General features: G+C 43.5%; 1 protein-coding gene across 1 annotated transcript in view; it reads left to right on the plus strand.

The window, feature by feature from the left end:
• Positions 1-17,857, plus strand: part of GALNT18 (polypeptide N-acetylgalactosaminyltransferase 18) — a 463,511-nt gene that overhangs the window by 363,806 nt on the left and 81,848 nt on the right. The window contains exon 9 of the mRNA XM_084853983.1: positions 2,405-2,500. Within this exon, the coding sequence (XP_084710109.1) occupies positions 2,405-2,500 (96 nt within the window). The remainder of the gene's footprint in view (positions 1-2,404; positions 2,501-17,857) is intronic.

Below are 17,857 nucleotides of genomic sequence, written 5' to 3' on the forward strand. Positions count from 1 at the left end.
CCCTACCTGCATGCAGTGATCCAAATGTGGATCGGGGCCCCACACATTTACACAAAAGTAAAAGGTATGATCACCTACATGCTACACATTTGAGTTAGCATGTAGTTTAGCAAGCCATATGCGACAGTTCCCAGATCTGCTTTCTCTAGGAAAGAGCATAACTGGCACACAAAGAAATCTATCTAAAAGCACTCCTGGCAAGAGACACCACATGATAATCCAGGACGAAAGCTAGGTTCAGGAACATCCCCAAACTTCTAACCTGATCCTTCAAGGAGAGTGCAATCCCAGGCAGAACAGGCTGTACACCTAATTCTGGACACTCAAAACCATATTGTCCTCAAAAAATGAAAGAAAGAAAAAGACCTAGATCTTCAGCCTAGTAACTCCCCTGCTAGTTAATGCTTGATAACGTTAACATCTGTGCATTCAAATTCCATGTGAAGGTCATTGTATTCCACAATTCAAAAGATAGTCTCTACTTATGCTTCACAATTTCCTCACTCAGTCAACGCATAAGGAATGATGGGAGATATCTCAGCCTTAAAAATATGAGAAAGATGTCAGGAGTGTGTTTTAGCTAGTAGAAAGGCCCTACAATTAACATTAATAAAAATGTATTGTTGTTCTTAGGATAACAACCTGACCCCAATCAAAAGTAAGTCTCATTACATTATACTTAGTTGGACTTACTTCCAAACAAATGTGTTTGCGATTGCAAACTGAGATGGCCACTGGCCACAATAATTCTGTTTTTTAGAAGATGGTTTCATTTTTAAAGATCAGACACTTGAAGTTTCCCCAGAATCTCATAAAAATTGAATAAGTTTCCCACTTGATAGGAGAGAGTTCTTATTGTTAGGAATGATGCCTAAGGACTCTTTGATCATAGATATAAATGGGGAAAAAGCAGAATACGCCAGTGGAATAACTGAGTTTTCTGTCACACACTTGTTGGATTAATCCAACATGTACTTGACAGGCATATATTAAAAGCTCAGATCAGCCTTGAAAAGGTATCAACTGTGCCAGATTTCTCACAGCAGTTCTAAAAGAAAGCTGAAATACTAAAGGGTACTGTGCAAGACACAAAATTGTCTTGACACAGTAAAGATCAGTAGTGAATGCTGCTGTTCATCTACTATCCAATTGTACTTTTGTCACATTGTATGCATTGCTTTTATAAACCGTTTTATGTGGGCTGTGCTCTAGATTTGCCAGAATAGTCTTTGGAAATTAGCCAGGATCTCTCACTGCTGCTCTTCCATTCCATTCCATTGTTCTGAGGGGATTTATCCATAGGACAAAGAGTTCAGGATGAATGAGGAGATTTCAATCTAATTCCATGGTTCTTTTTTTAAGGAAGCGGAGGCCTTCTAGAACATAGGAAGCCTTCTTATACTAGTCAGATCATTGGGCCATCTAGCTCATTATTGTCAACAGTTGATTGGCAGTGGCTCTCCAGGGTTTCATAGAGGAGTATCTTATATATGGCTTTAAAAAGGGATTGGATAAATTCATGGAGGATAAGGCTATCAACTGCTACTTTTCATAATGGCTGTATACTACCTCAGCAATCAGGGACTGCATGCCTCTGGATACCAGCCGCTGAGAAAAAACTGTGGGAGAAGGCTATTGCCCTTATGTCCTGCTTGTGGACTTCCCAAGAGGCATCTGGCTGACCATTGTGGAAAACAGGATACTGGACTAAACAGGCCTTTGGATTGATTCAGCAGGCTGTTCTTATATTATCTTCTTAAATTCTTATGTACCTGGGCATTCCAGGGATTAAACCTAGGTCCTTTTGCATGCAAACTATGGCATGAATCCTAAGATAATTTATGGACGTTCATGGAATGAAAGTTTCTCATCCCATCTTTCCCCTGCAGCCACCTGTACCTGCCTTGCCTCCTGCTCCAAAAAGCCCCTCTGGAGGATTAAGGGCAGAGTGAGATGGGGCAAAGTTATGGGGCAAAGTAAAGATGCTCCATCCCACATTGTTGGGGGCGAGGTGGGGGAGAGACAGAACACTCCAGAGAGGCTTTTTTGGATGGCGCAGCAGACTGCAGTGGGAAGGAATGGAAAGAAGCCTTTTTTCTGTGAACTTCCTAAATATAACTTATCTCAGTATGCAAGGCTAGGTGCTGTACCACTGAGCTATAGTCCTTCCCTGTAATTAAAGGTCCTGGACAATTCTAGAACCTCAACTAAAAGGCCCCAGTTCCTCTTGAAGATAAAGGCAGTTTTGCCCTCAAAGAGGCCAAAAACAGGAACGGAGTAATCAATACATAAAGTTTTATTACACTGATATAACTGTAATCAGATATAATACTTGTGCTATTTTAACAGGTTACTTGTATTCCCTCTTTCTGTCTCTCTTTTTCTCCCTCTCTGTATTCTCTAGCTGCAGAATTCCCTAAAAAGTGATTTGTGCCTTGATCAGGGGCCAGACACAGAAAATATTCCAATCATGTATATCTGCCATGGAATGACACCACAGGTTAGTGAGACTAATAATCTTGTTTCTTGCTGCTGCTGTTAGCAGGATGCGTGGGAGGAACCATATTGTAACCAACAATGTTTTTTATTTTCCTATTACAGTTCCTCCCTAGACTGTTCGTTAGATATTTTATAGTAAATGAGAACATTATTTGTGCCATGATGTTAAGAATTACTGGTCTATTAATTAGTGCCTTGTCAAGAAGGCTTGTTTATTCGCTCTGGAAGAATCTGAACAAAAGAATGAAAGAGAGCTACATTTACCAAGAATTGTTGGCATAGACCTTTATTATTGATCTTTTAAAACAGAATCCCTAATGTGAATGCATTTACTATAAAATGTATTCAAGAACATTTATTTTGTCTCTTGCACTGCTACTTTTTTGAATTCCAAGAATTTGTTTTTTAAAAGCATTTGTAAAATCCTTGAGGTCATTTTTTAAAAATGCGCACTCCTTCCAATAAAGATGTTCTAGCTTATAGAGATAAATAAACAAGGCACTGTAGCTCTTTCCATTCTTCAAAAAAACAGCAAAGTTCCAAACCCAAACATAGAGGTCCCATTGTTTAATATTATTCTCCGCTGGAGAAGCATGGCACAGGATCAGGTATGCAGGTCCCTGCGCTGATGTGATAGCCTTATGGAATCATAGAATAGTAGGGTTAGAAGGGGCCTACAAGGCCATCGAGTCCAACCCCCTGCTCAATGCAGGAATCCAAGTCAGAGCATCCCTGACCGATGGCTGTACAGCCTCGTCTTGAATGCCTCCAGTGTGGGAGAGCCCACTACCTCCGTAGGTACCTTATTCTAGTGCTGCCCCGTGTGACTTACCTGAATTGTGCAAAGGACTATCTTGAGGTAGAAAATTATGAAGAGGTAGACCGTGGGCCAGGAGGAAGGAGATCCAAAAGAAGAATATCTCTGTTTTCAAAGAGCTGCACCAGTGATGTATAATAACAAGAGGGCACCACTTAGCATGGCTGCAGTCACACATCTCCTTCTGAGCCACTTGCTAGGGAAGCCGTGGAAGCAGCTGTCGAACTGAGAACTCTTTCTGCATGTGACCTATTGAAATGAATAGAACTTAGAAGTTATAGTAGTCATACAAGTATACCTAGTACCCTGTAATCCCATAGAGATTTGAGAATGTAGCTTTTCGTTAAATTATGCGTAACGATTTCAATGCAAGAAGAAGCATAGGCAAGGCAGTTACAGTAGGAGGGTGCTATTACAGCTGGCTTGATGTAATCTGCGATGTATACTTATTGATATTACATAGTTATCACTTTCCCCTTACCTTTAGAATATGTGAGATTAGGTAAAAGATAGATAGATAGATAGATAGATAGATAGATAGATAGATAGATAGACAGACAGACAGACAGACAGACAGATGATAGATAGATAGATAGATAGATAGATATAATTTATTAGCTGCTCTCAGAAGTTTGTATGATATTATTTCTATTAAGAAGTATGTAATACAAGGTTCCGTTATGATATCTTTTTCTTGGAGTCTATCATAAAAATTGGAAAAAATTCTTCTATTGTACTTTTTATACAAGCTTTATGTCAAAGGGCTTTCATAGAATAGTCATGGAATAGTAGGGTTGGAAGGGGCCTACAAGGCCATCAAGTCCAACCCCCTTTATCACACACTTTATTTTTGTGGGATTTAATTTTATGTTGTCCATACATGACTTGATTATTTTGGAAAGGAGGATCATAATATTTTATAAGGCATAAACAAATGAATACCAAAAAGAAAAAGTGACCTTTCTTTGCAATGAAAGATGGTGCAAACTTGGTTCTATTTTGCTCAGATTTTGTAGTCCATGAGAAGCTGAGTGTCTTACATTTTCACCTCTAGTGAAGTTCTTCTTTTACTGACAGCCTGTAGTATTGATCACGCTGGTGGGGACATGCTTGAGTCAATTATTTATGATGAATGGAAAAATATCAGAGAACCTCATCTATCCTGCTTACACACTGATCATTCTGGAGCTTACCACCCCACCCCCACCCCTGCAATTACACTGATAACCAGTAAGCTGTTGCCTATACAAGCTTTAAAAAATTACCCTTCGTATTCTCCAAGTAACTAATTCCCTCCTGTGTTATTCATAAGTTACTGAGAGTCATTATTCTTCACCTTCTGGGAATCCTTTATAACCCTATTTTGATGTATCATTCATCTGCAGCACCAGTGCTGGAAATATACTCTTCCAAATTCAAATTGGAAAAATTTAATTATAGTATAGAAGCACACAAAAAGCTTCCTTCACAATTAGCATCATTTTGCATTTGACAGAACTACTTTGGAAGCAAGTTTTAGCAGTGTCAATGAGACACTGCTAAAATACCTTGTGAGCCAATGCTATAAAGTCTTTCTAGTAATGGAGGCTTAGCTCCTCACTCTTACTCGTCCCATACACTACCTGTAGCACAATGCTCATTTTCCACATAATAAACAGGAAGGAAAGTCTCGCTACAGGGACGGATATACTTGATGTGGGTTAAGGAACAGCCACATGCCAGGAAAGATCCCCTTTGCCAATTCACCCAGGTTCATGGAATGATGAGACAGCACTGGTGCTGGGCAGCCTTCTTCAGTCTGGTGCTTTCCAGAGGTGCTGGACTACAATTCCCATTATGGAATTATAGAAATTTTAGTCCACCATATCTGGAGACCACCAGGTTGGGGAAGGCTGGTGTTGGGGGTAAGCTCATTGATTCAGACCTGGTGTAGGGTCAATATGGCTTGTTCAAAGAAATATCTTGACCAGAACTAGATGAGTTAGCACTTTCTTTACAATGTACTTTGATGTGGTTTTGCTTATGTTGGGAAGTCACAATTTTGCCTCTTCAGTAATACAGAATACTATACTAAGTTACCCAACTGACTTGCACAGATTTTTTTCCTTTCCTGCGTATTTGCATACACAGAAGAACTATACAGGAAAGATCTTAATGTCCCTGATAGCCGTGAGAGTGCGGTCACTGAACGTGAGCCTGACATCCTAGAGAGTGAAGTCAAGTGGGCCTTAGGAAGCATTACTAACACCAAAGCTAGCGGAGATGACAGTCTTCCAGCTGAGCTATTTAAGATCCTAAAAGATGATGCTGTTAAGGTGCTGCACTCAATATGCCAACAAATCTGAACACTCAACAGTGGCCACAAGACTGGAAAAGGTCAGCTTACATTCCAACTCCAAAGAAGGGCAATGCCAAAGAGTGTTCAAACTACCACACAATTGCACTCATTTCACATGCCAGCAAGGTTATGCTCAAAATCCTACAAGCTAGGCTTCAGCAATATGTGAACCGAGAACTACTGGAAGTACAAGCTGGGTTTCGAAGAGGCAGAGGAACTAGAGATCAAATTGCCAACATTCTCTGGATCATGGAGAAAGAAAGAGAATTCCAGAAAAACGTCTATTTCTGCTTCATTGACTATGCTAAAGCCTTTGATTGTGTGGATCACAACAAACTGTGGCAAATTTTTAAAGAGATGGGAGCACCAGACCACCTTACCTGTCGCCTGAGAAACCTGTACAAGGGTCAAGAAGCAACAGTAAGAACCGGGTATAGAACAACTGATTGGTTCAAAATTGGGAAAGGAGTACAGCAAGGCTGCATATTGTCACCCTGCTTATTTAACTTATATGCAGAGTACATCATGAGAAACGCCAGGTTGGAAGAATCACAGGTCGGAATTAAGATTGCCGGGAGAATTATCAACAACCTCAGATACGCAGACGATACCACCCTAATGGCAGAAAGCGAAGAGGATCTCAAGAGCCTCTTGTTGAGGGTGAAAGAGGAGAGTGCAAAAGCTGGTTTGAAACTCAACATTAAAAAAACTCAGATCATGGCATCTGGCCCCATCACTTCCTGGCATATAGAAGGGGAAGAAATGGAAGCAGTGACAGATTTTACTTTCTTGGGCTCCAAGATCACCACAGATGGTGTCTGTAGCCATGAAATTAAAAGATGCTTGCTCCTTGGGAGGAAAGCTATGGCAAACCTAGACAGCATAGTAAGAAGCCGAGACATCACCTTGCCGACAAAGGTCCGTCTAATCAAAGGTGTGGTTTTCCCAGTAGTAATGTATGGCTGTGAGAGCTGGACTCTAAGGAAGGCTGAGCGCCAAAGAATTGATGCTTTCGAACTGTGGTGCTGGAGAAGACACTTATGAGTCCCCTGGACTGCAAGGAGGTCAGATCAGTCAATCCTAAAGGAAATCGACCTTGAGTGCTCGTTGGAAGGACAGATGCTGAAGCTCAAATATTTTGGCCACCTAATGTGAAGAGAAAATTCACTGGAAAAGACCCTGATGCTGGGAAAGATTGAAGGGAAAAGGAGGATGGGATGGCAGAGGATGAGATGGCTAGATAGCATCACCGATGCAATGAATATGAACTTGAGCACACTCCGGGAGAGAGTGGAGGACAGGAAGGCCTGGCGTGCTATGGTCCATGGGGTCACGAAGAGTCGGACACGACTTAACGACTGAACAACAACAACTAATCACTGGACAACTTGCAGTACCTGTAAAATGCATTGAAGCTTCTTTTACATCACTTTAGTGGATATTAGGAGGCAACTTTATGCTACACTTTCCCTTCTGCACATGAGCAGATGGGCCATCTGTTAGTAGATCCTAATTTGGGGGCAAGTGATTGTGACCTAGACTGTACATGGATATTATAGCCACTGCAAGTTTTGCAGCTAAGGCAAATGGAAAAAGTGCTGCCATTAATGTGTCATTTGCTTCTGGCTATATCTGTGTGCATCCTGTTTCATGCTGACTTTTTCTTTTCATGAACAAAGACTACTCTGGGTTGCTCATCTGTTAGGAAAAAACCATCCAGGATACCCTTTCCCTACGTATCTCCCAGATTTGTGTTGTGTTGTGTCTCCTCATGTGTTCAAATTTGGTGGGGGTGAAAGCATTTTACAAAAGGTCCTAGGATCTGTTCCTTCCTTGCGGGTTCCAGACCCACTCCAGAAATATTTGAGCCCCCTGGTGCAAGGAGGGGGAGAGGCTTCTTTTCCCCCTTTTCCAGGGTTAAAGAACTTACAGCATACTACTTACTTCTCTCCACCAAAACTCTGGACTGGGTAACTGAAGCTGGAATGGCAGGAATCTAGCACAGCCTGGGTACATCCTGAACCCCACTAGACCCCATGCTTCCATGCTTGTGGTCCCTAGATGTAGCCTAATCAGAGTCCATAGACATGGGCTGTGAAGTTCTAGCCCACTCCATGGACATCATTTGGATGCACTAGACTCCCTATCCCCTGTGCAAAGTCCCTGGGTGCAAATAGGACAGTAAAAACCTTAGGCCCTGGCTATATCAGAGAACCATAGGGATCTAAGGTGGGGTTCTAGCACTCGCACAGCACTTTTTCAATTCAGATTTTGAGCTCAGAAGAAAGCTCCATTCATAGAAGTCAAGAAAACTGCATGTCTAGTGGTAGATCTGTAGCCTAGTTACCCAAGATCAAATCTGTTTTCAACCATGTGCAAATATTCTGTGCTTCACTTAATAGGTATGCATGAGGTATTGGTCCCGACTTATTTTCTGGTTTCAAGCAATGCCTCATAGCAATATTTAAAACTATGCTAAATGGGAGCAGGTTAAAACCCTGGTAGTCAAATTGCAGAGCTGACAAAAGGTACTTTTCAGAGAGAGATGCATGAGTTAAAGGATAGGATTTGGGGAGAATATTTGGGAGAAGGCAGATGAACATTTTACATACTTGTGGTGTCTGTACATTGTGTCAAGCTGTGTGACCCAAATGTTAAATCGTCTGTTAGTGAACATGACCCATAAAATATCAAGTCGCTATTTAAATTCCTTGTAATGTAGTATGGGCTGCCAATGTCTAGAATTTTGTTGTGAATTCAAGTATCATTTTGCAATTATCTAGGATTTATGGAAATATGGTACTGAAAAGAAAGTACGTTCAAAAGGTTGCTTCTCTTTATCCCCTAGTTTTCAAAATTAATTAGCTCTGGGTGGAAACTAGATGTAAGTAGTAGCACTGCAAAAGCAGGATATTTTATTCTTTTTATCATTATGTTTTTTTTTTTCTTTTTCTCCTGCTAAGGACATTTTTGATTCTGTAGGACAAGTATTTACAGAACCAAAATTACAAGACTGAATTTAACTGAAGGGAAAGTTGGGTTTCTTAGTAGATGGTGACATGTAAGAGAAGAAAGATTGCTTAGGTTACTTATTATCAGTTGATGACGTGAATCTTTCCGCTGTAGACACTGGAACTGTTTATCAGCAGAGCTATCCGTATTTCCTATTAAGAAATGTGTCAGTGTAGATGCCTTTTGTGAAATTCAACTGCAGATTCAGTTTTGGCAGCTTTTTCCTGCATCTCAAGAGTTTTACCCCCAAATGCTGCTCCCAAGTTCTGTACACCTGAACAATTGCACTATCAAGATGTCTGTAGGCCATCAAGACGTTTGCACATCATATGACAAAATCCTGAGTCAAGACCTTTTACTCTGAAAGATTCTCTGCTTTTTCTTCCTTATGTTGGTCATAATCTAGCTAAAGTGTCATTGATTTCAATGGGAGATTTAGAGCACAGTCCTATGGATTGTTCTGTTGATGGACGGAGGGCTCCAAGATCTAGCTTCCCTGTTTCCAGAGGGCAGAGACAGGTGATAAACAGGCTTCTGGATCTTGCAGATCCATGGCTAACCTCTCTCCTACGTCCCTGCCAACCAGCAGACCCCATTCCCCCCTCGTTGATCTCTTCCAAGGTCACTCTTGCGACCTTGGAAAGAGGAGCCATTGCAAAGCTTTCCGTGGCAGCTGGGAGGGGCGGGAGGGGAAGAGCCAGGATCAGATCTCCTTCTCCACATTTGTCAGAACATGAGAAGAGCCATGCTGGATCAGACCAAGGGTCCATCTAGTCCAGCATTCTGTTCACACAGTGGCCAACCAGCTGTCGACCAGGAACCCACAAGCAGGGCATGAACACAACAGCACCCTCCCACCCATGTTCTCCAGCAACTGGTGTACCAGAGGCAGTTCACCACTGCCTCTGGTACTAGAGGTAGCACATAGTCATCAAGACGCGTAGCCATTGAACGACTCTAGCTCTATCTGTGGGTGCAGAGGAAGGGATCTGCAGCATCCTATGACAAACCAGACACTGTTGCTAAGCAGAGTGCTCCGTTAAGCTCTTTCTTAGGCTTCTCCTGTGGAAATTGCTAGAACTTATGAGTACTTATCTTTTGCTCAGCCAAGCCCATGTTCATCCTATCTAGGTTATTTTTCAGGTACAAGTTCTCAAAAGCCGTTGTAGCAACAATGTTGTTAACATGCAGTAAGCCTCGGTGGTAAAGCCAGGGAGTTCCCAAGGTACGTTGCTGCCAGAGGCAGACAAGATGACAGACTTTCCACCATTCCACATACAGAAGCTGACTGCACTGCCAGTAGAATCTTTTGTCAATACTGGTGATAGAATAGCATCTTCTACCATACCTGAAGGCAGTTTAGGGAATCAGAACAGGCAGACACATCTCCGTCATCCAACAGAAGGGGATGGCTGGGTAGCTTAGGGGGAACAGCTGGGAGGCTGTCACTGCTCCCACCCAGCATCTGCCACCCAAGGCAGTTGTTGTTGTTGTTATTAATTGCATTTATATCCCGCCTTTTTTCCTCTTGTAAGGAACCCAAGGCGGCTTACATTAGCCTCCTCCTCTCCATTTTATCCTCACAACAACAACCCTGTGAGGTGGGTTGGGCTGAGAGTCTGTGACGGGCCCAAAGTCACCCAGTGAGCTTCCATGGCCGAGTAGGGACTAGAACCCGGATCTCCTGGCTCTCAGTCCAACACTCTCACCACTACACCACACTGGCTCCAACTAACAGTTGCCTCACTTTGCCTAATGGTAGGGCTGGTAAAGCACATGCCAAGCACCCTACGTGAAGTCGCTTGCTTCTCCAGAGGAGTGAGCAAACATTTTTTCAAGAGCTGGGCCACATTCCCTCAGAAGGGGGCATATGTCAGGGGCATATGCTGGTGGTGGGTGATACCAGAGCCAGCAATGGATGGGGTCAGAGGCACCTGAGACACACAAAGAAAGAGAAACTGTGTGCATTGGTGATGATCTTAAGAAAGAAGCAGTGTGGGGTAGTGATTATCTTAAGATCATCACCTCCCGAAACTCACTCACTCACTCTCTCTCTCTGTCTCTCTCTCCCCTATACCAGCCTTCCTTGACCCGGTGCCTTCCAGATGTTTTGGACTTCAACTCCCATCAGCCTCAGCCAGCATGGCCAATGGTCAAGAATACTGGGACTTATAGTCCAAAACATCTAGAGGGCACCAGGTTGGGGAAGGCTGCATTATGCCCTATCCATTCACAACACTCCTTCACAGCACCTTATCTGGTCTCTCAATACTCCTAACACTCACACACGCGCACGCAAACATAGACACACACACACGCGTGCGCGCACAGAGGTAAGGCTTTGCAAAGCATCGTTCTGACAGGATCTGCACTTTCCAATGCTTCTTCTTTCCCCATCCAAGCTTCCTGCTCCCCATCCAGGCAGAGGAGGTTTTGGAAAGTGCAGTTCTGGTAGAATCCACATTTTCCAAAGCACTCCTCTCTCTCTGCTTGGGTGAGGAGGGGGCTGCCCCACCTCAACTGGGCAGGGAAGGCTCAGGTAGAGCCTCCCAGAGGAACTGCAGATTGCATAAAACATGTCCTGTGGGTTTCCTTCTCCTGAATTAAAGAACTAAAAGTAGCCAAGCTGAAAAGTCCTCTGCCTGAGGCCTTAGGAAGCTGCTCTGGGTCAGAGCAGACAGCACTGTGCTAGCTGGACCTATCATCTGACTGACAGGAGAAACATGATGATAATAGGTTGTTCATGGGTGTTTTTTTTAATTGTAGGTGTTGCAGAAGAAGCATTTTCCTTTGCTTACCATCATACTCTTGTCTCTAAAGTTTTTGGAGAATGTAGAAATTTCAGATGTGACCAGGGCTGTTTCCATGACAGTGGAAGGAGAAGCTAACGAAGGAGTACCGGATTTTTTTAAAGGAATCGGCTTTGCTGTGAGCAGGGCTCCACAAGTGGATTCTCTGCAGCAGTAAAAATCACTTCACAGAACATACTTCCTGGTGGGGATGGGGGTTGGAGTGAACGTCATCTGACTGGCAGGGGCCGCTCAACCAATAAGAGAGGCTTCCCCCCTCTTCTCCCCTTTCTCCAGTCCAGATGCACCTACATTTAAGGAGCAAGCGTCATTGAGCACAATGGGCGTTAATTCTGAGTAGACACACATATGCTTGTGCTGAAAAGGGGGGGGAGAACACAAAGACAGAAACCAGCCCCATTTTAACCTGCAGGACCTCATTGGCCACAGTGGGAGTTACTTCTGAGGAGTCAATAATGGGTTTGTTGTGGGAAAGAAAGCAGTAAATACAAAGACAGAAACCAGCCCCCATTGTAACCCCCAAGATATTTATAATGAAGTTGTGAAGTGCTTACTTCCTAAGGCAATTCAGCGGAGCCTTGAGATCGTGCTTACTCGTACTTAATGAATTGGGCGTTAAAATGTGCCATTTCAATTGAGGGAGAATCTGTAAGTTCTTATGTGGGCATTCAAAGGCAAGCCTCTTTCAGCACAATGGGAGTTACTTCTGCGGGGACACTAATGGGTTTGTTGTGGGAAAGAGAGGGAGACCAGCCCCCACTGTAATGCACAGGATCTCTGTAAGGTAGCTGTGAAAGAGTTACTTCCTAAGGCAATGAATTTGAGCCTCGAGATTGCACTTAATTGCACTTAAGGAATTGGGCTTTGATATGTGCCCTGTCAATTGAGGAGTTTCTCTGTATTTCTGTGGTCCTTAAGAGGGCAAGCCTCATTCAGCACAGTGGGAGGAAACTCCCCTTGACTGGGGTCATGGTGAAAGGCACACCCTTGGGCAGGGCTAGCATACTCGAACTAAATGCGGGGGTTGGGGCATACAACAACTATACCAGGGAGAACCCAACTTAAGGAAAAGAACCGGACTTTAAGCAGTCTCAGGAAATCCGGTTTTTCCCTGATAAGCTCCAGGGTGGCTGCTGGATGGCCACAACGTCATGTATCCCTAATGACCTCAACACGCAGCCGACTCAGAGTAAATCGCTGGTGTAAACACCCCCTAAGTGAAATCAGTGCTGCAGCTAGGTAATTTTAAACCCGGGACTTAATGGTCTTTAGACATGTATTACTTCAGTCGTGAAGCACACAACTAACATTTCTCTCTCCCCTCCTCCTGCCATTCCATTCCATTCCTTAAAACTGTTTCTACATTTGTGGTATGTTAAAAAGAACAACACTGTTTGCCAACTCTGATAAAAAAAATACCCTGAGCATGTGCAATTTTGCATTTTAGATGCGTGTAAATCTTCGCACCATCATGACTACAGGAATAAAAGGGACATTGCTTCTGCTGCCCTGATGCCCTCATGACCTGTGGTCATTTGGCACCCCCCCGGGGGGGCTAGATTTCAGCCCCTAAGTCCCTGGCTGTACCATTGGCATGAGTAGAAAAGCAGTATGGGACTGGATGGTGACTAATATCCAGTGGCCATGACAGAGCTAGATGCCATGACCACTGGCAATTGGTTGTTCAGAGAAAGAAAAATGCATGCCTTTTTGAAGCTTCCACGTCTCTGTGTCTTGTTGAGTTGGGGTTGTGTGCATGGTTTTTAGTAAGAAAGAGTCTTTCATTTTAGCGTACAGACAATACACCACAGTAATCCCAAGTGACTGGAAAGGGAGTGATTTTAGTTCTCTAGTTTTGTATCTGCTGGAGGGCCATCTTGATGTTCCAGTTCTGACCTAGGATTTTTTTAAGTGATCTGTTCCGCAGGTTTTAAAAGGACGCCAGCTCCTTTTAAGGACATTTAAAAGAAAAAGGAAACACAAGCGGAGCAACTGTATAATAAATGAACTGTCACTGATGTAATGTCAACTCTGACCTTCAGCTGTCTCTGATACAGATATGACAGTGACATTTATGGTAGCCTTAAATGAATTCTGCTGGGCAAAACTTTGTCACTGAGGGCTGCTTGAGGCGAAAAAGGAGCTCATCTGTGCTGAGACAGTCTTTGTTTCTTGAAGTCATAACAGTTTCAGTGCGTGAGTAGCTAATCAAATCAACCCGGTTGCTGCAGTTGGCTATCCAATCTTATACTTCAACAACACTCTAGAGAAGAAAATAACCTTCTTGGACACAGACAAGCAATTGCTTGAGGGGAAGGGGAAAAAAACTCTAAATGCCTTTGAAAATGTGCTTTTGTAGGAATTAGTAATTTCTGGTTACTTCAAAAAGAGCGGGGAAGGTATTTGGCTAAGCTACACTGGTTCGTTTCATGAGGTGCTAGGGAGATATTTTTCTCTCTCTTGTGGTACATCCTAGCTGGCTGGCTCATTTGGCATCAGACAGAAAAGGTCCCTGGACTCTTGCAAAACTCTGGAAAAAATGGCATACAAAGTATGTTGCAAAACTCTGGAAAAAATGGCATACAAGTGGGTTTGATGAAGGATTTGCCCTTGCTTTTTGATCTCTCGCATCATACATTTCCTCATTACACTGTCTGAAATGAAGTACATGTCTAAGAAGCTGTATATTGTCTCAAAACTGTTTTGAGTAGCAAGTAAGGAGTGTGAGGAGCAAATGTGCTTTTTGAAGTCTGCTTCCTCCTGGGGCAGACTGCATTGGGTTGAATTTAATTTGCTGGTTTTTCCTCTAAATTTCTTTTAATTTCTTTTCTGTTCTGTTGTCATCTGCAAAATAAAAGAATAATTTCAACTGGAGTCAAGTTTCTGTAAACTACTAGACTATTCCACAGAGGATCAATTATAGCAGCCTTCCCCAACGGGGTGCCCTCCAGATGTTTTGGAGTACAGCTCCCAGCATTACTGATCACTGGCCATACTGTCATACAGTACTGGTCATACTGATTATGACTGAGGCAGATGGAAGTTGAAGTCCAAAACTTCTGGAAGGCACCAGGTTAGGGAAGGCTGATCTATAGGAAGAAGGTTCAAGGGTGTTGGATATCCTTGGTCAAGACAGTTCTGAGTTGAATTCAGTCCAGTTACGGTTCCATGTGAATATTTTTCCTGACTCCAAAAACCTCATATATATATATATATATATATATATATATATATATATGATAAAGCTATAATCTGTTTGTTATTAGATATGCTTTCCTTTTCTCTCTTTAAGGCACATAAACACAAAAATGGTGCTATGTTGTTTCTGATTTACAATTAACTTAAGCCCATACTTAGTTTTGTGCACCCCCAGTTCCATCCCACATACTCTCTGCTGCTCTTTCAACTAGAGCTTGGCAGAAATGACCTCTCAAAGTTCTCCATGCTATATTTGTAGAAAGAGAAATTGGGGGGCCATGTCACCAAATTTCTCCAGGAAGAGGACAAATTCTCTAGCAGTTTTCTCAGGGGTGAACCTCACCATTAGAAGTAGTAGTAGCACTTCTCTTTCTTTCTTTCTTTCTTTCTTTCTTTCTTTCTTTCTTTCTGCCTTCCTTTTCTTTTCTTTTCTTTCTTTTCTCCCCCCCATTTTTTTTTTTTTTGCTGGTGCTGTTGCAACTGCCAACTAGAGGTGTACAAACCCCGCTTACCTGGCTCCGCTGGGTTCCGCTGGGGGGGGGAGGCGCTCCGTCTCTCCCCCCGGAATCCTGGCCAGCCGGCTCCGCTCTGCGGGGATTCCGCAGAGCCACCAGCCAGCTCCGCCAGCAGCCAGACATCTGGCCGCTGGCTAGCAGGGACGCAAATGGCGGCGGTCGTAGCCGCCGCCGTTTGCGTCCCTGTATTCAGCCGTGATAGGCTACGTAAAGACTTACGTAGCCTATCATGTCTGGGTTAAAAAAAAAAGCATACACAAATGGTGGCGGCTACGGCCGCCGCCATTTGCGTTCCTTATTTTTGGCCTTTTTAGTCTACGTAAATATTTACGTAGACTAAGACGGCGAAAATAAGGGGGAACGCAAATAGCGTAGCAGACGCTATTTGCATTCCCCTTTATTTTCACCATCTTAGTCTATGTAAATATTTACGTAGACTAAGATGGCGAAAATAAGGGGGAACGCAAATAGCGTCCGCTACGCTATTTGCGTTCCCCCTTATTTTCGCCGTCTTAGTCTACGTAAATATATATGTAGACTAAGATGGCCAAAAATAAGGAATGCAAATGGCGGCGGCTGTAGCCACCGCCATTTGCATACGCTTTTTTTTTTTAACCCACACGTGATAGGCTGCGTGAAGACTTACGTAGGGGAACTATCATGAATGGGGGGGGGGAAACAGACTGCAAATGATGGCGGCGGCCGGCCGGAAGACCAGCCGCCGCTGGAGCCGCCGCTGTCCGGAACATCCGCCCCAGGTAAGTCTCGTCCCAGGGGGGATCCGTGGGGGGGTGTGCCAGGCCGTTCCACCACGGATTTCAGGGGGCCGAATGCACTGGCATTCGGCCTCACCGAGATCCTTGGCGGAATTCTCTGACATCCCTACTGCCAACAGCAGCAAATGTGTTGGCAGCCTGGCCACCATTTTGCATCCTCCACAATGCCCCAGACCTAATGTCATTGTTGGGAATTAGAGGTGGTTGGGGGGAAATGTCAGCCTCCACCAAAAACTGGTGAAGAATATTTGGAGAAGATTCTGCAAACTGAACTTTTTTCTAGGGGGCTGAGGAGAATAACATCTTCTGAGAAATTTTGGCTCAGCTGTACTTTTCACCCCATAGATAACTGTAGGCTTCCTTATCATGTGTGTTCCTTGCTTAGCCTTTGGCATAAATATAGAATTACATGAGTAATATATTGATTACTGAAACAATGAACGTAGCTATGCATCAGTATTCATTGCCAGAATAAAATGTGGAAATGTTCTGAACATATATTTCAAAAGATATGGTGTTTTCTCTGACTAGTATGAATGTGGTTTATTATCACATGATATTAAATGCATTGTTTAATTGGATAACTTACAGCTGCTTTCCCCAACCTGGTGCCCTCTGGGTGTGTTGGTAGTTGGGGATGGTGGGAGTTGTAGTCCAACATATCTGGAGAACACCAGGTTGGGGAAGGCTGACTTAGAGAACTATTGTTTTATGTTGTTGTTTTTACTGAAATGGAGCCATGTTGTTGTTCAGTCGTGTCCGACTCTTCGTGACCCCATGGACCATAGCACGCCAGGCCTTCCTGTCCTGCGCTCTCTCTCGGAGCGTGCTCAAGTTCATATTCATTGCATCCGTGATGCTATCTAGCCATCTCATCCTCCGCCATCCCCTTCTCCTTTTGCCTTCAGTCTTTCCCAGCATCAGGGTCTTTTCCAGGGAGTTTTCTCTTCGCATTAGGTGGCCAAAATATTGGAGCTTCAGCTTCATTATCTGTCCTTCCAATGAGCACTCAGGTTTGATTTCCTTGAGGATGGACTGATTTGACCTCCTTGCAGTCCAGGGGACTCGTAAGAGTCTTCTTCAGCACCACAGTTCGAAAGCATCAATTCTTTGGCGCTCAGCCTTCCTTATAGTCCAGCTCTCACAGCCATACATTACTACTGGGAAAACCATAGCTTTGATTAGACGGACCTTTGTCGGCAAGGTGATGTCTCTGCTTCTTACTATGCTGTCTAGGTGTGCCATAGCTTTCCTCCCATGGAGCAAGCGTCTTTTAATTTCATGGCTACAGTCACCATCTGCGGTGATCTTGGAGCCCAAGAAAGTAAAATCTGTCACTGCTTCCATTTCTTCCCCTTCTATATGCCAGGAAGTGATAAGGCCAGATGACATGATCTTAGTTTTTTTAATGTTGAGTTTCAAACCAGCTTTTGCACTCTCCTCTTTCACCCTCAACAAGAGGCTCTTGAGATCCTCTTCGCTTTCTGCCATTAGGGTGGTATCGTCTGCATATCGGAGGTTGTTGATAATTCTCCCGGCAATCTTAATTCCGACCTCTGATTCATCCAACCCGGCATTTCTCATGATGTACTCTGCATATAAGTTAAATAAGCAGGGTGACAATATGCAGCCTTGTCGTACTCCTTTCCCAATTTTGAACCAATCGGTTGTTCCATGTCTGGTTCTTACTGTTGCTTCTTGACCCTCGTACAGGTTTCTCAGGAGACAGGTAAGGTGGTCTGGTACTCCCATCACTTTAAGAATTTGCCACAGTTTGTTGTGATCCACACAATCAAAGGCTTTAGCTAGCTTTGTTGTTACTAATGCTTCCTAAGGCCCACTTGACTTCACTCTCGAGGATGTCCGGCTCAAGTTCAGTGACCGCACTATCA

Source organism: Heloderma suspectum, chromosome 1 (assembly GCF_057233095.1).
Source record: "Heloderma suspectum isolate Gila_16-S chromosome 1, 16-S_ref, whole genome shotgun sequence".
NCBI classification, from domain to species: Eukaryota; Metazoa; Chordata; class Lepidosauria; order Squamata; family Helodermatidae; genus Heloderma; species Heloderma suspectum.